Below are 22,891 nucleotides of genomic sequence, written 5' to 3'. Positions count from 1 at the left end.
GCATTTGCATTATTTCTTTATCGGGTAAAAGAAATAGGATGACTTTGCTTGTTTAGCAGCGCCGAAGACAGAATGTGTCTTGTGCAGATGACAGAGCATGAGAGTGAGGAGATCCACGATTTCATCACATAGAGATAAATGAGAAACAATAGATCAGAGTGTCAGAGCTCCTAGGACTCACAGTTCTCTGGATGCTTAACCTGGCCCTGAGACACAAGAAGATTCATGAAGCCTGAGTGAGGGGTGAAGAAATGAGCACACACCCACACACAAAACGCAGTTAGATGGTCAAAATCCTTCTGTAGAATAATCCTGGCATGGTGACTGCAGGGCATTCATCAGCTCATTAATGATAGCCATTCACTAATAATGACAAATGGGATACTAAAATTATTGCACCATACTTTTCAGGCTGAATGGTTCTCTTCTGAATATATACATAGATGAGTATTGAAAAAGAGAGTACAGAGAAAAAGAGAAGCGATTTAGAGAGAAGGGAGAGTGTTAATTGAAAGCGAATGTGTCTGTGCTGGCTGCTGGTCAGAGATGGGCCCAGGTCCCAGTTGGCCTCCACTTCAAAGGCCCTACCCGCCTGTCTCGGGCGCACCTGCAGCCGGTTAAACCCTGCTCTCATCACTCAGGGAGTGGAGGAACCTCTCCTACAACCTAGAGCCCTCACCACACAGCCTTTAGCCAAAGGACCATAATGGCCCACACTCAAGAATTCAACCTAACACACCAGGTAGCCCATACAACTTTCATTGCAGAACTGAGCGTCAATCACACGGTGTGAGTGATCACACACTATCCACAGTAGGGGTCCTGCAGCCTCAACCACAGGGTCTATGCCACCTCAATCACAGGTCACACAGGACTCGTATAACCATCACAATGTGGTCCAGACTGATGGTTTCATGGACCTCCAAATATATACAGGTTGCTCATAGAGAGAGTCATTAAACAAGCGTCTTTGTTCTTTTCTTGTGTTATGTTTAGTTACTAATTTGTAGAAATATAACATCAATATTTATAGAAAGTTTTTTTTAAGGGGAAATTTATGTGTAAGATATCAATTAATATATGTAAACACATAGGAAATTTAAACAGAATCATCTCTGAATCCAGACATATACATATTATTACTGATTTAGTTTTCACCTGGAATAAACATTTGACTAACAATTTGCTTCCCTCTAAATATTCAAAGAACATGCATCACTTTCATAAGACTTCCAGCCAGCTCAAAACTTTCACAATAATTTGGATCCCGTAAGGTGGTTCACTCAAGATGATATGCCGTAATATACAGTGCTGTGCAAAAGTTAGATGCACTTTAGATGCTTAGATTCTTATCCATCACACAATAATAATAATAATAATAATAAAAATGATAATAATAACTTAATTTATATAAAACCTTTCTTAATAATGTACAAAAAAAGAAAAACTAAAAACTAAATAGACTAAGAAAAATCCAAAGTGAGCATCATTAAAATAAAAGGTTTAGGACAGGATAATAAAAAACATAATCATCAGCACTGTCATCAGGGAGGCAACAGATCAGTCCTGATTCATTCTGCAGCACGAGAACGACCCCAAACTCACAGCCACAGTCATGAAGGACTATCGTCAGAGACAAGAAGAACAAGGAGTTCTGCAGCAGATGGTTTGGCCCCCACAGAGAACTGATCTCAACATCATCAAATCAGTCTGGGATTACATAAAGAGACAGATGCAACTGAGAGCCTAAGTTCTCCAAAATGCTTGGAACAACCTACCTGCCAAGTAACTTTGAAACTCTGCACAAGTGTACCGTGGAGAACCAGTGCTGTTTTAAAAGAGGTATTTTCTCAGTTTTGCTATCGCCATATAGCCACTGTTACCATGTTAGCCAATAGCTGTTTATTTACCAGTTTTTGGTTAGGTATGTGACTTTCGATGATCAAGTGTTTTATGATCAAGTGTTGGCGTCATCCATGGGTTATATATGAAAAACAGCTGATGAATCCTGAAAAGCAACAGCGAAAGTACGGCCATGCAAAATAGATTGTGGTGTATTGGAAGATTACACACAGACTCAAATTTAACATTATGCAAGTTAAATTTAAAAACTAGGGTTCAGCATCAAACTTGATTCCTTTACTCAGCAAGCGCTGTCTCCAGCGGTGGAAAGCAACGCCAATGTTGACCCTTGTTTTGCTTCTATCATTTCTTGTGATAGAAGCTGTTAATGCTAACATTGGCTATGTAGTGATAGCAAAACTTACAATTAGCTTCTCTAAAGAAAAAGGGTGATCAGATATATTTATTGATTTGTTTTTTCTGTTTACTGCACATTATATTAAGTTAATAGTTAATTGAATAAAACCTATTCATGGCATTATTTTTTTTAAATGTGGGGATTGGATTCTCACTTCATCTTGGATGCAGTCATATCTGTATTCTCATCTGTCTAGTTCTGATAACATTAACCAAGAAGGATTTAAATGTCTCCATCTGACTGAACAGGACCTGACGGAGAAAACTGTTCTTAATTTTACTTTGGATCCACTGAAACTACCTCAAGGACCTCTGGTCATGTAGCAAACACTGCACCCCACTCCGCCCGTTTTAATACACCATAAAGGAGAGAAATACGAACGTATGGTGGGGTTTAGCAGACTAAACAAACACCAAAGAGGCTTAGGACCTAATCCGGACCAGAGTTCCTTGTATGTGCTACATACAATAATAATTAAAGCACAAACATGATGCACATGCAGACAAAACCACTATCAGCCCCTGAGTCCTGCCCTCTTTGATATGAACATGAATTAGCCAATTGTAACCTCATGATCAATAAAAATATAACTTAATGTTATATGATGTAACCAGCTATGTTATATTTTTATATTATTATTATATTTTAAACCTTTCTCTCTCATCTTGTTCTCTTCTGTAAGTCTAATATTCCCTCTGTTTTTAGTCTTTGAGGGAAATATCTTGCTCTTTGGCAGAAAATATGTTCATCACGTATTTGCTAATTTTGTTTGTTGGTGTTCAGCGGGTTTATCAGCTTTTTTGCTGACTGCTGTTGTTGGAAACAGGTTGATGAAAGCGGAGAGCAGGACTAAACCAAGATAGTAAAGCTGTGGGCCATAAAACCAAAACAATTAGCTTGAAGATGCTATAACGCCGTGTACAGATGCAGGGAAGTGCAGAGTCAGATTTTTCATCTATCAAGCGACCCCTTTCACATTACTCATGATCATTTCATCCATTGTTAATACAAAAATATTGATAAGAGCAGCTTTAATGTTGCGAAACTAAAGGAATTTTCAGCACCTTACTTTCCCATCTGTCTTGTCCTTGAGTCAGAGAAATTGGGAGTGGTAAGAGGTTAATATTAGGAAATGGCAAGAGAAACATCAAATTCACACTAGCCGAGTCGCAAATTGTATTCTCAAGGTGACAGATTTTGACTGTGGCATTGTGAAAATATTTAGCTAACAGGCTGTGATGATTACAGGCAGACACCCTGACAAAAATAATACCATTTTTACTATCATTTGCATATGCACACACTAATAAACATATTCGTGCGCACACACACGATCCTCCTTGTGGAGATCAGCTTTTTGACCCCAGAATGGAGGTCTGTGTTTAAATTTCATTTTTCTATTTTGATTGCAGTCCATGTCCTGGTGCTGCCTCCAGCATGTGAAACATACCTGGCATGGAAAAATTCTAATGTTTTCTTTTCACTTTCTCACTCAGCTCCTGAATAAATAAATGATGGAAAACACAAGCTCACACCTATAGACATGATTGCTGTTTTACCTTTATGGTTTCAGTCTTGGTTTACAGGTTGACTCATTCCCAGAGAGACAGAAAAGACGGATTTACTTTGACAAGGTTCAATTTCACTGATTCACTGATTCACTGTGCAACCTCAGCTAGCCACCATGTGACCAGCTGCCCATGACCTGCAGTGTACGTCACACAGACAGTTCCCTACTAAAACAGGAAACTACTCAGCACAAACTCAGTTCCACTGAGAGGGAGCAAGGAGTCACTGTGCTGTAAAAATGACCAGCATCCTTAAAGGTAAATTTCAATTTGGATTATCTAAAAACATTTTCTCCGTAAAATTTAAATGTTTTAATTGGAAATTGGAATGAAAGTAGTCGGCTTAAAGTTTATCCCAGTCGATCCCCTTTAATAGAGTCGACGTATGCCTGATTATTTTTGTTTGTGTGACTGTTTGTCTGTGTGTATCATTGTCCCAGTCTATCTACTGCCAGGGGGGCATGCCTGTTTTTGACTAACAAGTGTCTGAGATCTGTTGGACGTCAAAGAGGCCATGCTGTCCCAGATATTCCTTTGATGTCATCTGTATCACCTGCTCTACACTCACAGTCTGGGTGTGTGTCTGTGAGTGTGCATGTGTGCGTTTGTGTGTGTGTGTGCATGCTCCGAATTTGTCCAGGATGACGCCATCCTCCTGCAACTTAGTAAACAGTCTATTAAAGAGTTATCACCATTACATCTACGCTTCACTTCACAGGAGCTATAAAATCTATTAATGACAGGGTTTCCTGGGGATACAGAAAGAAAGGGTCACAAGTATGCAGAGCTTAGCCCTATAGAGGCCAACCGTGATGTAACGTAAGGGTACATAGCGTAGCAGCAGTTATGGATGTGTGTCTGAGCAATTTTTGCATCTGTGCAAGTACAAACTTTCTCTCAATGTAAATGCCTTCCGTTGCACCCTTTGCACCGGGGGAAAGTGGCTGACAACAGGCTCTGACACCTTCTGTGAGAGCTAGCCAAACGTTTTAGAGGCTTCTGGAGTTCCAACGCCGCTGTGTTTGTTCAAGGTAGTCCATCTCTGTCGGCAGATCTAAATTTACAAGACAATAAATTATCACAGATCTGGTTCTCTGGCTTGCAAGCATGCACACGCACAATGTGGCTTGGCTGTCCCTGAAGGACGGTGTATTTTTAGGGTCTGTGATGTATTCTGACCTTTCATTAGCTTTATGGATAATGCTACTGGATTTTCAGCTGATTATTATCTAAACAGCCACTCGGGCCTGGTCCTTTTATCCTCACGACTACTTAACATGCAGAAATTATTACACTATTAAATCCATCTCCAATAAGTCATCTTGCAGGAATTAAAACATTTAGAACGGAGATTGTCCTCATCAGGAAAATGATGGCATTAGTCATTACGTGCAAACATTTAAAGGGATAGTTCAGGTTTTTTGACGTGGGGTTGTGTGAAGTATAGTCATATATAGTCAGTACATTACCTGCAGCAGATTCTGATCAGCGTGCTCCCAGTTAGGAAATATCCATTTAAATGTACGCTTCATGTAGAATATTTTCAACAGTTTATCTCCCCATGAAAACAAAAGATGAAACAAGCGCACCTATGGAGCGCACTGTATTACTCCACTTTCTGATTCACTCAGTTGACCTGCGGCCGCGGCATAATACAGTTCGCTCCGTAGGTGTGCTTGTGCGTAGGAATACAGTTGTTCAGCAGTTGAAAAATGTACTGCTAAATGAAAGTGCTGTTTTCATGGGAAGATAAACCACAGAAAATATTCCACACCAAGCTTACATTTAAACAGATGTTGGATTGTTTCAGTGGGCGTTTTTAAGTGTATAAAACACGTTTTTTTCTGGTGGCCCCGTGCACTGCAACACAATGATCTGCCACTCTACCGGTGCCACAGCCCTAATCTGCTGCAGGTAATGTACTGATTATATGACTAACTCACACAACCCCACGTCAAAAACCCTGAGCTATCCCTTTAAAACAATGTGTTTATGTGTCCTCACAAGTGACCTCTTGTGGCCATGCAATTAATGACAGTTGTCAGCCGAGCCAAGCGTTTTGGGAAGCATTGAAGAAATATGTTGTATCACTGAAAATCTGTTTGTTTTGGAAATCTGAAATCAGCGACGAGAAAACTGCCATCCCAAGAAGAATGACAGCACCAGTCGTTTCAGCCACTGCAGCTAAATGACACATGTTTACTTTCAAGTGACGATGTCAAGTCCATGTATAACTTGAAGTGGAAGAGTGGGTCAACAAAACATTGGACTTTAACACAAAAGATTGCTGTTTGTTTCCCATTTCAAACAGTCAAAGTTGTTATTTTTGAATCACGATCACTCCCTGACGTAACCTAAGTCTTTATTGCTGTAAACTTGGGGACAAAGCTTCCTGAACCTTAACAAAGTACTTATTCAAACTATTGTCTTCCCCTAAACCTACCCATTCTGTTCTGTTTAATATGGGCTTTTTTGGACTTGTTGCAATCAAGTTATTTTGTTGGTTAGGCTGCAGCACTTTTTGAGATGTAGGGAAATGATGGTGGATACAGCAACACTCTCACATCTTTCCCTAATTCATTTCAGTTCGCCTCTTGTTTGTCTTCGAGCCTCCCCTCCCTCCACCTGTCCCTTGCTCTTGCTCCCTTCATGGACCTGCCCAGTGTTGAGTTTGCCCCTTCGCGTCCCGTACGTATTGGAACTCGGTCCGGGCCCGACGACATGCTGTCCTCCCTGCTCCAGCCTGCCATGGGATGGGAATACATGCTGAACTCATCCCTGGACTGCCTGACTGGTGACAGGCCACAGCATAATCTCCACAGGGGACACAGTACTGGGCCTTTAGTCCAACTCTTCCACCTATAGTGCATGTGTCTGGCGTGCCCTTGGTTCATTCAGCCCGTTCCCTTTTCTAACCGCAACTTCCCTTTCAGAAATAATCCTGAGTGATTATAATGTATCAACACAGAAATCAATTGGATTAGTCCAAAACCCCTGCCTCTGTAAATCTCACATTTATCCCTCCTTCACCCCCAGTGCAGCATTTAAACATAGCAACCCCCGTCAGTAATTTTCCTCTGAGGAGATGGTTGCCAGATTGGACCCCGTACATCAGGGCAAACTTTTCCTCCAACTGACAAGAAGGCACTTGACTCTGTTATTGTTTATGAAGAGAAAGCTGGGGTCAAGTTCACAGGCTGGGAGAGAGAAAGAGAGAGAGAGAAAGTCTGTTCCAGCTCCAGCCCCATGAGAGAGAGCATAACTCAGCCGTGTTTGTGCTTCCCTAATTCCTTTTGATTTAGCAGAAAATTGTGAGCTGAGCTGCAGCGCACAAATATTCACCAGAGCTTAGCGTCTTTGCCTCACCTCGCGGCCTCTCACAAACCTGTGCCCACTCGGCTCTGTGTGTTTGTGCATGTCTCTGAGAAGTGTGTGCGTGTGTGTGCCTCACTCTGACAGCAGCCTGCCTGCCGAGCTCTAAGCAGAAATACAAATGTCTCTAAAAGGAGCTTAAGTTTAACAGCAGCTTTGGCATAAACACTAGGACTGTTTTCTCAAGCTTTTGATGAAATAGCAGTTTGCAACAGCTATAGCTAATTCTAATAGTTTCAATTCCGACAGGGATTTTGCTGATTTGTTTACTTGTTTGTTAGTATTACTGGGTCAGCTGAATCAACTGTGGTATTTTCAATCCAATATCACAAACTCCCCAGAGGAGTTCAAGTCTACGCTGATAAAAAGCGTATGAATTGGTGTCTGTAAACAACTCACGAAGTGGTTTATGGGTCTTTTGGATACTCAAAAGTAGTTTTTAATCTGTCAGGAGCCATTCAAGGACAAACAGAAACATCAGAGATTTGATGACGAATGTCAACACGGCGCCAAGCCTGGAGACAACCTGAAGACACAGCAAGCATGGGAACAAAGGTAAGGATGGGTCGCTCTCCAGGGACAATGTACATTGTGTACATGTGTGTGTGTGTGTACGTGTGTGTGTGTGTGTGTGTGTGTGTGTGTGTGTGTGTGCATGCTTTATTCCAGCGCTGTCTCAGCACTCTCTCTCTCTTACACATGTGGTTCATATTTAAGCCATAGTGCTGTTCCACTGGACGATTTGGCTCTGTTCTCCCAGTCCCACATTCCCTGCTTTTTTCTCTGACTTTCACTTGTACTCAGCTTTAGGTGGTGCATGACTGCAGACATGACACGTATTTGTTCATGATAATAACTTAAACAATGTCACAGGTTTACTTACTTTACTTTATATATACTTTCATGTGGGACAGCACACATTATTTAATATTAATCTGATCTATGTGTGCCGGATTTAGTGAAAAGGTAATTTTTTTTACCCACAGTCCCTGGGCAGATCGATGTTACACAAGGTCTTTGTAAAGAAATAAATATTTAAAAGATGTGTGCGAGTGTGAGGAAGAACATGAGGAGTAGAAGTAGTGCAACCATAAAAAATACCCAGTCAACATGCTAGTTAATTATGATTATTAATAACTGACAATAACAACAGATTTAGATAAAACAATATCTGTGAATATCATATCATACAAACAACTACAACCACTGCTATTAACGACTGCATTCTCACCATATTTGTCCGTGCAGCTCTCTCATCACCTATTTCTGCATATAAATGTTTGTATTCTGCAGCAGTTCACGTTTGAAAAAAAAAAAAAAGAATATTAAGGGGGCTATAATAAGACAAGAAAGCGTTATTTTGAAAAATGCCTTTAGAAAAAGACATACGGTTTTTCTGCTGATTTAATTTTCCATTTTTCCTGGGTTGTAAAATGAAGGCGCCGTCATTAATTATGGGCTAATTTCTGTCTTTGGTAACAGATGAACCCCTTTTATTTGTACCGTCCCCTCATCATCATCACGATTCATCCCAGCACCAACACACGCAAGTCTCTCCATCCATCCCTCTTTAATATCTCCTTCCTAGTCAAACTCTGTAACCCCTACATCTGCCCAATGGGCGAGAGGAGCTATCAGCAGCGAGCCCTCCCTCATCTCTCTCTCTCTCGCTCCCTCGCTCTCTCTCTCTCTCTCTCTCTCTCTCTCAGCTCTGACTCTGTCCACCGCGCACTAATAAAGGAGAGGTCCGGTGCGAGCATCCGACCCAGCGCAGAGTCACACAGCCAACAGAACCGCAGCCAGTCACGCATCATCCGACCTCTGGCTCCAGCTTTCATTCGGACCTGTTTTTCTGCCTCTGAACTGAGCGCAAACCAAGGATATGTGTTTGGGGAGCTGACTGACTGGAGAAGTGAAACAGCCGACACTTGTTGCTCGCCTCATCAGGTAAACCTCCTGTCGGCTGCCAGAAGTGCTCAGTGGAGAGTCTGGTGCGCACATGGCACCGAAAACGCGCTCCTCACACTCCTGACAGCCGCGCAACATGGAGCCACACACTGGATAAGAGGCCTACCTAACCTACTGAATGGGTGCTTCGCCTATTTTACATCACACTTATTCAAATTTGGCATTTTCTTCTGAAATCTGATTTTTTTTGGGGGGGGTGGGTGGAACTTTTGGTGGTTAAGAAAGAAAAGAAAAAGCGCAGAGCCATGCTGGGTTTAAACAGGATTCTGAGCCTCCGGGCAGAGCGGATTCGGAGCTGTGGTTCGCCGGGAGTGAGACTCTCATCCCGGTCTTCTTCATGCCAAAACTCCGGTGCCAGTTCGAGGATTTACTGCGCGTGTCTGTTGCTGTTGCTGCTGGTGACGCCTCGGGTGGACTCTTCATGGTGGTGAGTCTGCATCCATCACACCTATAGGCCTGCCTGCCCGTCAACAAGATGTATAGAGGCTGAATTTGCACACTTTCTTTTGAAAGTAAATGTATGTAAATATGTAAATAATGTTATTAATAATAATAGCAATAATAATAATAATTATTATTATTATTAATAATAATTATTATAATTATTAATATTATCTATAAAAACTCATATTAAATCAAGACTAACTGTAACAGGAAGGTAAGAAAACGCAACAGGATTTGAACATTCATTGATCTTAATCATTTGAAACGGAGCTGGGACTGCTGCCTAGCTTTGAGTCTGTCTTTAAAATCTTTGAGGATTCAAACTGCCAACGAATTTAACTTATGATGACTGTTTTAATAACCCCCTTTTCCAAAAGCAAAAGCAAAACCCATTCCAATTAATTCGGGGCAGCTATTTTCCAACAGCAGACACACAAGGCCATTATGAGGGTTGAGGGTTTGTATCAGTTAATTTATTATCCGGGACATAGGCCTCTACTGTATAGCCGACGGTGCTGTTCTCATCAATGTTGCTGTGCAATGTTGCCGGCAACATTTTTAACTTTATTATTCTCCTGCTTATTTTTTTCTCCTGCAAATACTTTAAACGCATGGGGTTTCATAGGCTATAATTTGTCATGAATGAGTGCACTGCCTTGTAATTTTTATGGGGTAATGACTGCTAAGAAAAACTCTTAATGTGTTTTTCTGTCATCATTTAATTTAATTCCAATTGACTTGCTCCTGAAAAAAAAAGAGAAGAGAAACACGATGGATGTTTTAACAGCGAGAATAACCTAAATTATGAGTTTGTGAATCAGATTCAAGCTTCTTTAGGATTTTGTTTCTAAGACGCATTTTCTCCGTGTCAGTTTGTTGGCCTGCCATATTGAGCAATAATAATAGAGCGATAAATGTAATTTATGTCGGCACTGTTGGCTGAGCGCGTGTTCAGCTCAGCTGGAGCCTGCATTAGACAAGGCAGAGCAGTCATTAATTCACCAGGTACCACACACACACACACACACACACTCTCTCACACACAAACACACACACAAATGACTTCACTAAAATACCCCAAAACCAGCCATCTAGAGCATAGGTGAGGGGTGAAAAAATATCTCATTGCCTGCGTAATAACATACGTGAAAATGTCCATGTGTGTGAGTGTGTTTATAGGAGAAGTGTCTGTGTGTGGGCGGGTATGGTGGTGATGGAATGCCTAATAGTTTGTGTAGATTAAAAACAGTTATAGGGAGTAGTGGGAAGAGTGTGTGTAAAGGCTTTGGCTGGGCATTATTGGCTTTAAGGGGAATTTAGTGGAGGAGATACACTATTTAACTGTTTATCACATTTCTGTGGGGGTACAGTATGTGATGATATGGACAGATCTGGAGCTTTGACACCCCCAGGGGGGTCACAAAAATGACAGTGTAATTGAATATAAATACATTATGTTCATAATATTGTTTTTAATTGTGATAAATGTGAAATAATGACCACTTACAACCTCAAACTATTCCTCAAGGGGTAAGATATCTGCGTGTAATGCTGATGTTCATCATCTTGTGTGTGCATGTATGTACCGGACTTATGTTTGGTGCCAAGTTCTCCTTCATCCATAAAATATAATATATAATATAACTTGTTTTTGATGACCATTCATTCACTTTTTCTATGCATCCTTAGCTAATTTGGCAGGAAACCTACAACTATAGAGTGAAACGATTTCCTACTGAAAATGCTGCAGGAAACCATCAGATTATTAGTATCATTTTTTTTTCCCTTATATGGTCCAGGTGGGCTTGAAAAGATGACAGGGCAGCAAGAGGAAAAATGTAATATGTACTGCAGGAGTTGTGATTACATCAACAGAAGTCAGTTGAAGCCGTCAGCGTCCCCACTTGTCTTTTTCCTATGATCCACAGTATAGTCGCAGGGCTTTACAGCATGTTATTTTAGACCTATGGATAGTGATTTACTATCCTATAAAATCCACAAGTGCTCCTGACTTTCAGAGAGAAAGAGAGAGAGAGCGAAAATTAAGCGTGAATTGCTGCTCTGCTTCTTCCCTTTGATGAGCACTCTGTTCTTATTCCTCTTCTCTAATCGCACTCTGGGGAGTAGAGAGCCTCCAGTCTCAATCCTATCGCCCGGCCTCATAAAACACGACCACACAGCTACACGCTCCCCTGACCTCCCCTCGCTGACCCGCCAAAGCCATACAGCCACCGACCTGCAAGAGGTCTCTCTCTCTCTCTCTCTCTCTCTCTCTCTCTCTCTCTCTCTCTCTCTCTCTCTCTCTCTCTCTCTCACTCTCTCTCTCTCTCACACACACACACACACACACACACACACACACACACACACAAGTCATGATTAGGTTTAGAGTTTATTTTGGGCAAGCAGCACTTATCTCGATAGGATACTGTAAAAATCAGTTTTATTAGGACACGGAGGAAGATTGGAAGAAGCACACGGGAGAACTGTGAGTAAGATGAGAGCGATCAGGCAGAAGACAGAGAGGAGTAAAGTGAGTAAATGGGGTCTTAGTTTGACAGTTATTGGAGGCCCCCGGACTTCTTGCTCTGATTTGTGACGACATGAATTCAACTATCCTATTGGGAAACATTTAAACACACATACACATGCAGGTCGTGTGGGGAGAGGTTAAGTGCTTATTTATTTGGAGAGCGGAGTAAATGGTTTCCACTCCCCTCCTACTCGCAAACCTTAAACTGTTAAGTGTAGTGAACTCTGACTCATAAAGGACTGTTACCGCAGCTCTCCTCCATGCCACTCATCACTGAGTGTGTGTCCACATGTGTATACACCTACCATATGAGGACACCTATATGTGCTCATCCATTGCACTATACTATTGTATTGTATTCCAGCCCGGTTCAGATAATGCTTGTGTATATTAGTGCCGATTCAGTTCAAAGCCACCTTGAATTTCCTTGTGTTTTTTCTTTTTTTTTGCATCCTCAGGTACATTGGTGCGCTGGGGGCCCGTGTGATCTGTGACAACATCCCAGGCTTGGTGAACAAGCAGCGGCAACTCTGCCAGCGCCACCCAGACATCATGCAGGCCATCGGTGAGGGCACCAAGGAGTGGATCAGAGAATGCCAACACCAGTTCAGACACCATCGCTGGAACTGCAGCACACTGGACCGCGACCACACTGTGTTTGGACGTGTCCTGCTACGGAGTAAGTCTGTGTGTGTGTGTGTGTGTGTGTCTGTCTGACTGCTGATTGTGTGGCCAAAGAGCATGGATGCTGAGCTGAGTCCGCTGTTGCCTCACTCCTCATTCTCACCGCTCTTCTTCACTTTCACTGCCTTATCTCTCCCTTCTCCGTTCTGTCCTCCCCTCACTCTATTCTTTCTGCGATCTTTCCTTCTCGTACTCACATATGCCGGTGCTCCGTGTTTATAGTCACTAATGGACCGTTGTAATGCCTTACGCCTCGTCAATAAACACACGGACTTTGAGAGGTGGGCTTGTCGTCATTTTGTTTTTCCACTCCTGCCAGACCTCAGATGCATGTTAACATACATACATTCCTCGTCTTTGTAGCTGGTGCATGTATAGTTCCTCCTTATGAAAGGTGTCGTGATTGCACTCGGCAGTCTGAATCATGAACATTTATTAGGAGGGACAGATACTCTCCAGTAAAAAACGCTGCATAGCTCAGCTACACCACATTGGTGTCTTGAACTCAAGTGGTAATTTGCATGGAGGAATAAATGATAAATTACTCATGATGCCTGTATTTGCAATGATCTGCAGTAGCTGGTGTTGATTATTACTGCTGCATTTCATTTTGAATGTAGCATTTTACCTGCGGCATGCAGTGTAACATGTAAAGACATGCACTCTATGATCCTACCTCTTGGATTAAGTTTTTTCTAAATTGTTGCATCTGAGCGAGGATTTCAGGAGTTCACTGTAGCGTATCTGGATGCAGGTTGCACAATTTAAGATGGTTGTCTCTACAAACTTAGTATCTGAGAGCACTGACTGTCTTTGGCTTGTTATTGTCCCTCTTCCAGCCATCCGAAGCATGTGTGGGGGCTAACGATGCATGGAAAAAAGTAGCAGATATGGAGATACAGGCTGTGTGTGAGTGTGTGTCTTGTGTGTGTGTGTGTGTGTGTGTGTGTGTGTGTGTGTGTGTGTGTGTGTGTGCGTGTGTGTGTGAGTGTGTGTGTATGTGTGTGTCTGTGGTGGAGAGGAATAAACAGTAATGTAGATGTAAATATTTAGAGAGATATTCTCACTGTCAGACAAACAGCGCAGGTTTGAACGATGAACAGCAATGCCCTCCTCCATCCTCCTCCACATACGCCCCCTCAACACCCACTGCCCCCTTCTCCTCACCCCGCGGATGAAACAGGACGTTACAGTGAATACAGAACAAGCAGGGTGGATCACACAAACTCTTCTGGTCCAGGACTGGTCTAGATAGGTTTGAAGAGTGAGTGTGTACCTTATTTTCAGATATAAATCTATAAGTGCCCCACCTCACAATCAGTAATATGTCAAAAATGCTTTGTAATGTTATTTTGAAGTGCTGGTAATTGAGTATTTCCATTTCATGAATCTTTATCCTTCAACTGTACATTTGCTTTACTTATATAGTTATTAGTTACTTAACAGAGCAGTGTTTGCTACAACAATCCTGCAGCATTTAAATACTTCTTCAAATTCAGGTGATCAAACAAAAGTAAATATCCGTGTGAATATGGTTAGAAACAGAGACAGTTCAATAGATCTGAGAAACAAATGTACTATGCACCCTTTGTTAACATGCAACTGCAAGCCAAGCTGATTTAACCATGAGATTAAGTCTAAAACTCTGTTTACACGGGCTGTGTGGTGAAAGCAGCAGTGCAGCAGCTTCAGTCGTCCATCAGTGTCCGTGGAGGCTCGAAGCTAGGATGCCTTCAGCCACAGTGGTGCTATGTTGCCACCCACATTTTGGCAACGCTCAAAGAGGCGCCTCAGGTCGCAGTTCCACATAAGAAGACACAGGTCTGCGTAGACAGCTGTACTGATTAAAATAAAAGTATATCTGTTCCATCAGATGGGAGACAGATGACTGAAAAGCGCAGCTGAAAGGCATTCTGTGTGGACAGTGTTTAAAGGCACACTAGCAACACCCTAGAGACTGCAAAGTTAATTACAGCCTGCGATATGACAGCGAGGGTCAGAATAAACAACATACTGCCAATTTTGATTTTCCCGGAGACTTAATGGCAGTGTAAACTCTCCAAAGAGGGTGGTGCTACAGCAAAGTGGTTTATCCACTCGGGAGCTGAATAAAAATTTGACAGCAATCTGCCCATTAGAATATTAGATACTGTGTATGCAGAGTTGACATTTCAGCCTGAGGGTGGGTCCAAAATAGAAAGAGTTCATCATGTGGGGATCATGAATGCGCTTAGTACATTGCATGGCAAGTAATTGCAAGATTAAAGTTATTTATTCGAGACTAGGTTTAGATGTTTTTTGTGGTAAAAAAAAAATGACTTTCAGATGTCAGATACTAATCTAGCTGGAGGAACCTTTCCTCCATGATCACTAGAAACATCATCCTCTGGGAACCATGAATTTCCACAGCAAAAAATTAAGCCATTACTTTTTGAAGTAACTTGTCATTGATCAAAACATTGTTTCCAGATGGTTGGTCAGGGAGGAGCCAGAGTGACCAGAATCATTAGGGGCCATTAAATCTTCACCAACGTCCATGGCCAATAGCTGTTAAAATATCTGGCTCTGGACAGGGAGTAGTGGGAATAGTGCCTGGACAAGTGTTTGACTGACAGACCACTTGACTGACTTGCGCCATACGAGCATAATGTTTATAATAAAGTAGTCTTTTTTTTTACTTTGATTACAGAGGCACCAAGTGAAAACCACTTATGTTATGTTTGGTCGATCATGTGACCTAAGATGGACAAGTTCTTGTTGCTTTTTGGAGCAGTGATTCTCACAAAAAGCAACTGTGGAAAAGGGAACTGTGACCAAACACTATGTCTAATTCTCAATGTGTCTTTGGCCACACAATAGATGAGTCATATTCTAAGGAACTAAAAAGACCAGGAAAGAACAGATGAGCAGAGCAATGGTAGATAATGCTGTCATGACATCACCCTGTCGCTGATTAATGGGGTATCACTGTGTCTGTCTTTAAACAATTTATGTGAGCAGAGGAGAGCCCCGCAGCTAGAATTATTTCCATGATAATATTTAAACAGAGCTGTCCTATACTCTACATCAGGCCTGATATGTGCCCGTCAGCTGCACCTTCACATCCTGATGGCTCACACCCAGGCTCGGTCATTGCATTATACTGCATGTATCTGTATATGAATGTTAACATGTGAACTACAAAGCTCTAAGACATAAGGTCTCTTACAATTTAATGTGTTACGTGATATGTTTAACCTCGCTGTTTCTTTTGTCTTTTGTGCCTTCTGTGTATCTCTCTCTCAGGTAGTCGTGAAGCAGCATTCGTCTATGCTATCTCCTCAGCAGGAGTGGTATATGCGCTTACTCGCGCCTGCAGCCAGGGGGAACTGAAGACATGTAACTGCGACCCACACAAGCGTGGGCGGGCTAGTGATGAGAGAGGAGAGTTTGACTGGGGTGGCTGTAGCGATAATATCAACTACGGGATAAAGTTTGCCAAAGCCTTCATAGATGCCAAAGAGAGGACTGTCCGAGATGCACGGGCACTCATGAACCTACACAACAATCGCTGTGGCAGAACAGTAAGTGTGTGATTACATCGCCATCAATTCACCCAAATATAAAAATTAATAAAATATATTAAACCATACATCTAGTGGTATACCTAGCTATTCAGATTTTTGTTTTATTTGCACAAGCTTTGATATATCTGCATCTTGGACACACTTTACAGCTGGTTTTAAAGGCAAATGTGTGAATGGATTGGAAAATAATTAAAATTTAACTTTAATTAGATATTCTGTTTTCCCCAGTTAATAACAGCCAATGCACTGATTTCTATGTGAAAAACTCAAGCCTAATTTTCTGGGAAAATCCAAAGGATTTGACATTTATGCTCATTCCTGAGTCCCTTGCCTCAATGCCTCTTTTCCGCTCCCCTCCAGTGACAACAGTATGCATTACAAGTTAAGGTTAGCTTAGAAATGGATTCAGCAAACGTCAACAAACGGCCAGCTCCCAACACAACACAAACCCTCTTGTAACCATCTATTGAAGCCCGTCTCAATGTTGAGGGGAAAACTAGGGTCAGCATCGGCTAATAACGATATTACACTTTATACATCCTCTTTCAAAAAACACATTAGTTAGTAACATAATGTTACTATAGTCTCACATAGCTAGACCTATTTCTTCACTTCATTTAAGTGCTGTACCAGCACTCAAAAGTCAAATATAATCTAAAATGTAGTTTAAAGTCAATCTATGATAATAGTGCAAGTTTAGTTACCTCATTTATCAACATGATGCCAGTCAATAATGTTCATAGGGACTATTTGGACAAATCCCAGTGGGCGCCTGCATAAACCTTTTTACCATCCCTGTCAGTCTCTTCACTGGTCCTCTCAGCCTGTCATTCAGGGTGTGCATGAGAGAGTGCTGCCTGTGTGCTCCAGCGGACAAGTCCAGGGCATAACTCGACTGTTGGTAGTCACTCCTTTCATGCATTCACCACATCTCTATATACAAATCAGGTATGTGGATCAGGGCAAATAATGGAAGACGAAATGTTTGGTTAGTTAGACCTATCAACTTGTTGGAGGATATTTTCCAAACAACATAGCCAAACTGTACAGGCTGCATTCACACCCTGCTGGGATCCAGTCTCAATGCAAGCCAGAGCACCTCCAGATGAAATCTGACCAATCCAAAAGCATTGCCAATTGCAATGCATCCTGAGTGAATTTTAGGGTTGTCACTTTTTATTTGAAAAACAAACAGTTTGAACATGTAATCATCTCTTCAGCTTCACAATGATCAGCGTATAATCGCCAACAGGCCCTGTCTTGTACTCCAGTAGGGGGTGTTCCAAAAATGCACTGTGCTTTTGTTTAATGACTTTGTAAAACACAACTGACTTGAATTGTTAACTCTTCCCTCAAGCGTGGCAGCGGAGGCATTACGAAATAAAAGAAATATACTCACATGCTGAGGCAGAACGTAGTCAGGGTAGAGTTGTAAGAACAAACTATGGCTACTGGCATTGCTAGCAGGCTAACAAGAAGTTGAATACTTTGCTTTGTTATTTTGTTTATGAATTTCACCTGATTGAATTCAGTGCAAAGCAAATGATCTCATTCAGTCTGCGTCCAGCAACAATTATGTCTCACCCCATTCCTCACTATATTGTATAGGGAGCAAAATCCAGTGTGACTGCAGCTACATAAGTTAGGAGAAGCTATTTGGGCTGTCTTCAAATTCTTTTGAACTAGATTTTTTTGAGTCTTAGTGCATCTACATCTTGCATTAAAATTTATTTTTCTTCATACAGATAATATATATTTATATATAGATCACATGTTAATATTAAGTGTACATTGGGTTTGGAATTTCTGCTGCTACCCTAATGAAATTAAGGTGAATCGAATTTAATTTGAGGGGAAATTTTTAATTTCAAACAGCTACATCTCTTCCCAGAAATAGCATCCTCATATTTCTGGATAATTCATAGACCTCTGTGTCAGTAGGGACTAATTCATTGATAGAATGTAGTTTTACAAGGCTTTGGGCACTCTAAACAAAAATCCACCTATCTCCACCGTATTAGAACGAAAGTACAAATGTAACAGGTGGGCATCTCAAAACCTGGGCATATAAAATCCAAAAGTATCTGTAAGACTAGATATCACTGTGAAAAAAAATATGTTTTTATCTTCTTTAGTTAAAAACAACCTTTAAGAAACTTTCTTGCCTTAGTGCTGCATTTTTAGGGCAGGTAATAGCAAATTTCAAGATGGCAACAAAATACAAACAATCTCCACTTCTCTCCATGTATTTAGGCAGTGAAGCGATTCATGAAGCTGGAGTGTAAATGTCATGGAGTGAGTGGCTCTTGCACGCTGCGGACATGTTGGATGGCCATGTCAGACTTTAGGAAGACTGGTGACTACCTGAGGAGGAAATACAACGGGGCCATCGAGGTGACAATGAATCAGGATGGGACAGGCTTCGCTGTAGCCAACAAAGCCTTCAGGAAGGCCACCAAGAATGACCTGGTCTACTTTGAGAACTCTCCGGATTATTGCCTGCAAGACAAAGCAGCAGGTAAGACATCGAAGAGAGAGAGAGGAAGAAGGAGAAGGTAGACTGGACTGAGAGACGCAGAGAGGCAGTTTCTCATGGATGTTGATGGATTGCCCCGACTGTGTTATGTGTATGTTGTGTGTATGTTCATGCATGAATAGTGTGTTTGTGTGTGTAAATGTCAGTGTGTGTGTGTGTGTGTGTGTAATGGTAGTCAGATAACACAGCATGCCTCCCGTGTGATGTCTGTGGAAGCTAATATCCTTGTGCCCTGAGGGCATAGTCGCTCTGTGACCACCTGACCTCTGTCAGTTTCTGTCAACACACACACACACACATATATATACACATATATATACACAGCCCCATCATGAGAGGATGTGTTGATCAACCTTTGATGCACCTAATCACTTAAAACTTTTGGGATATTTGACATTAGTGCCTCCATCACTAAGAGGCTTTGTCCACTTCTCCCTCTTCCTCACTGCTTTTATCTGCCTCTCCCTTCATCCCTGTGTCCCTTCATCCCTTCGTCCATCCTCCCCCTCTTTCTCACCTTCCCAGAGGAATCCACAGCCTAGGGACACGAGCAGCTAATTTAAAAAAAAAAAAAAAAAAATCACTTCTTTCTGTCTGTCACAGCCTCTCTCACTCTCTGTCTGTCTGAACTAAGCGTAGCTGGAGGGCAGAGTGGGCCTCAGAGTGTGAGAGCCTGTCTGTCTGTCACGCTCCACTGTCCATTTAACACACACACACACACACACACACACACACACACACACACACACACACACACACACACACACACACACACACACACAGTGGCTTCAAAGGGAGCAGTGGCTTGGGAAAGGCAGTGTAACTATAGGCCACTCTACCAACACTGCATAGTTGTGTGTGTGGGTCTGTTGTTCTATGGGCAGCTTGTTGTGATAGGTAGCCGTTCAAACAGGGAGCTTCTCACACCAAACACCAGCACTAATCTCTGTGGGGATGACATTCACATAAGACACACACAATATGCAATTGCATTAGGCAATAGCCAGACTGCTACACACGATGATATGTTCAATACCGGTAGAGAGCATACTTCATTGAACCAACTGAAGCTAAAGCCACACTCACATCATAACGTTCAAACAGAAATTATGAATAGCTGAGATTCAAAAAAAAAAAAAAGGCTAACTGGCAGTTACATCTAAATAAAATCCAATATTAACACTAAAAGAATAAAGTCAGCTAATTTAAAAGGGTCAATACAGTTTCTTTGTATCTGGTTTCATTTATTAACAAAGTGCTGCACATAAGTAACACAGAAAAAGTGGCTAATTTAAGCTATTTAAATGGTGTGTGAGCGCAGGAGCGTGAATGGATTTTAGGAGGGGTAAAGTTACAATAACACATATTAAGTGTACTGTAATGCTTACAAATTAATTGCTAATAGGAAGTGCAGTAGATGCTCATTTATCTTAGAATGTAACAGGAACCCAGAATTCTTTCGCTTTTACAGAAATGTAAGCCTCGATTAGAGACTGCATTGAAACACAGAGGCTAGTGGAACAACAGAAAGCCCAGATGTGACGTTAAAACTTAGGATGATTAACCTGCCAATTATTTTCTCAGTTAATTGTTTGGTCCATTGTTTTGTCCAGCCAGCAGGCCAAAACCCAAAGATCTTCAGTTTGCTATGACATACAGTACTTCTACAACAAAGAAAAACAGGAACTCCGCACAACTGAGAAGCTAAAACTAGATCATGTCTTGCCTTTTCGTTTTAAAAAGACTTAAACGATTATTCAAAAAGAGCTGATTAATTTGTCTTTCATCGATTAATCAAGTAGTCGTTGAGTTTGGCTCTCCACAGAAATGATCGACCAGTTGCTTTTCTTTCAGTAGAAGTGAAGCATGACAGACCAGTTAAGAGAAACTAGATTTAGTTAACTTTTAGCTTTCATTAGTTAACTCTTTTGTACTCTGTGCAGGTTCCCTGGGCACGGCTGGGCGGGTCTGCAATAAGACATCACGTGGCACAGACGGCTGCGAGGTCATGTGCTGTGGACGGGGCTACGACACCACGCGAGTCAAGCAAATCACCAAGTGCGAGTGCAAATTCAAATGGTGCTGTGCTGTGGAGTGTAAGGACTGTGAGGAGGCCGTGGACATACACACATGCAAGGCCCCAAAACGAGCCGAATGGTTGGACCAGACCTGAGGGCACGCCCCCTCTGCCCCCTGTAATGCGACCCCACCCCTTTCCCCTTTGCAGGACATCCTGTGGAACATGGCATTCTGGGAAAGTTTGTCTGAAAGTGCTCTGCGTTTTCCGCCCTCCCCTGCCCCCACTTCGGTTCATCATTGCATGGCTTTTCTACTTGTCTCTGTGAAAGCACTAGAATTCAGTACCCATCAATATGAATTAATACCCATTACCCCTGTTTGTGAATGGCCTTGTGACTGAACTGCTGGGATCAGATGATGAACAGTGAAACCAGTAAACACTTTGGGGTTCGGGTGGATTGGGCTTTTATCAAAGATTCAGTCCAGACGGCCTTTCTCTCTAGTGTGTGAGTTAAAAATGGTTTGCTGCTTTCATGATGCTTTAAAGACACATTTTTACATTAACTGAGCCTTCAAACGTATCCAGTATTATTACAACAACATCATATACTCACATAATTTTCTTTCTTTTTCTGGGGAAAAACACTTTTATCTACCAAAAAGAATACTTGGTTGGACTTTGGGAAGTAGCTTGACAAGTGCACTTTGAGAAGTGGACATCTAAGCATAAGTTTGGCTTTGTGTGGCCAAACTGAAGTCCAGGCAGAGGACTACCAGAGGACATGGAGATGGGCACCAGATAAATAAATGGATGGATGCATCATTAGAACTTTGAATGCAACTGTAAAAAAAAAAAAAAGCAAAAAAACAAACAAACAAAAGAAAGCTGTTTAAAAGTGATTTATTTAAATTGTTAAGTGTTGTTTCATTTCTCATCTGCGGATGAGACTGCACTACATTGGCTGATACGAGGAGAGAGAGGAGCACTCCCATTATTGTGATTATACAGCGTACTTTTAGTTTCCAGTCTGTTAGACGACAAACTGCCGCTGAGAAGAAGAAGAAGAAGAAGAAGAAGAAGAAGAAGAAGAAAGCCTGGATGGTCATTCAGTCACACATAACCACAACATCAGACAGATTTCACTTCTCTGCTCTCCAGCTTGCTTGTATAACATTGTGTATATTGCCTTATCTAAACAGATGTTCATATGAAATATATGGTGCATTAGTATGACACTGGAATCTTTGTTTTTTGTTCAGACAGACAAACATAAAGGTTGAAGGCAAGAAAGAGAATAGATAGCACCGACAGAGCAGAACTAATCAGTGTGACCGAGCAGGACAGTGAGTCATTTCTGTTGTACCGCTGTCATAACCTGGCGTGTTATTCCCACAGAGATACACGCAGATAAACACACACACACACACACACACACACACTTTATCACATCTCCTCACCAGCATGGGTTGAGAGACACTGGGGCAGTAATAATACAATCTATGTCTGTAACAAAGGCTGATTCTGTGCGGATCAGGGTGGGGTGTGTTATATCAGTCAAGGGGAGGGAAGTGTTTGATTAAAGGCCCAACCTAAACCCCAACCCCTGCTGGCCTCATCCCACCCCTCGCTATGTGGAATTCCAGGTGGGTCCCAGGCTAATGACTAGATGGCCGTAATTACCCGGGGCTGTTGATAGCTGGTGATTGGACATGGTCGTGCCACAGAGGACCTAGTGTGGGCTCCTGCTGGGACCACATTTAATCAAAGGCTTCTTGGCCGGCTTATCAAAGGGAATACTTTCCAGCAATCTTCTCTGCCTCAACCCTCTCTGCTTCCCAGACTCTCAGTCCTGTTCAGTCTCTGTTATATTAGAGCCAAGAAACTCCTGATAACACAAATTCAAAAGGACAGTGCACACCAGAATAAGATTAACACAAAAG

The 22,891-nt window shown here is 41.9% G+C and overlaps 1 protein-coding gene and 1 long non-coding RNA gene across 3 annotated transcripts in view; one reads left to right on the top strand and one right to left on the bottom strand.

The window, feature by feature from the left end:
* LOC130174462 (uncharacterized) overlaps window positions 1-22,891 on the bottom strand; it is a 59,747-nt gene that overhangs the window by 23,840 nt on the left and 13,016 nt on the right. The window lies entirely within an intron of this gene.
* On the top strand, window positions 7,634-22,773 carry LOC130174438 (protein Wnt-2b-A). 2 transcript variants are annotated; one of them, XM_056384258.1, is made up of 6 exons: window positions 7,634-7,755; window positions 8,910-9,595; window positions 12,604-12,824; window positions 16,115-16,392; window positions 18,649-18,913; window positions 20,875-22,773. In XM_056384258.1, exons 2-6 carry the CDS (start codon window positions 9,414-9,416, stop codon window positions 21,102-21,104), a joined length of 1,176 nt encoding a protein of 391 aa, XP_056240233.1. In that variant the 5' UTR covers window positions 7,634-7,755; window positions 8,910-9,413; the 3' UTR covers window positions 21,105-22,773. The 2 variants fall into 2 exon arrangements, with proteins under 2 accessions (XP_056240233.1, XP_056240234.1); XM_056384259.1 differs by lacking the exon at window positions 7,634-7,755 and having other exon boundaries at window positions 8,517-9,595.

The sequence above is a fragment of the Seriola aureovittata genome, chromosome 9 (genome assembly GCF_021018895.1).
Source record: "Seriola aureovittata isolate HTS-2021-v1 ecotype China chromosome 9, ASM2101889v1, whole genome shotgun sequence".
NCBI classification, from domain to species: Eukaryota; Metazoa; Chordata; class Actinopteri; order Carangiformes; family Carangidae; genus Seriola; species Seriola aureovittata.
This window is presented reverse-complemented; position numbering and strand designations above follow the sequence as displayed.

Bases quoted from the DNA above. Each gene is read 5' to 3' on its own strand.
- LOC130174438 (XM_056384258.1), top strand. From the start codon at position 9,414: ATGCTGGGTTTAAACAGGATTCTGAGCCTCCGGGCAGAGCGGATTCGG. The intron at 9,596-12,603 runs GTGAGTCTGCAT...TTGCATCCTCAG, and splicing joins CGGGTGGACTCTTCATGGTG to GTACATTGGTGCGCTGGGGG. The intron at 18,914-20,874 runs GTAAGACATCGA...TACTCTGTGCAG, and splicing joins CCTGCAAGACAAAGCAGCAG to GTTCCCTGGGCACGGCTGGG.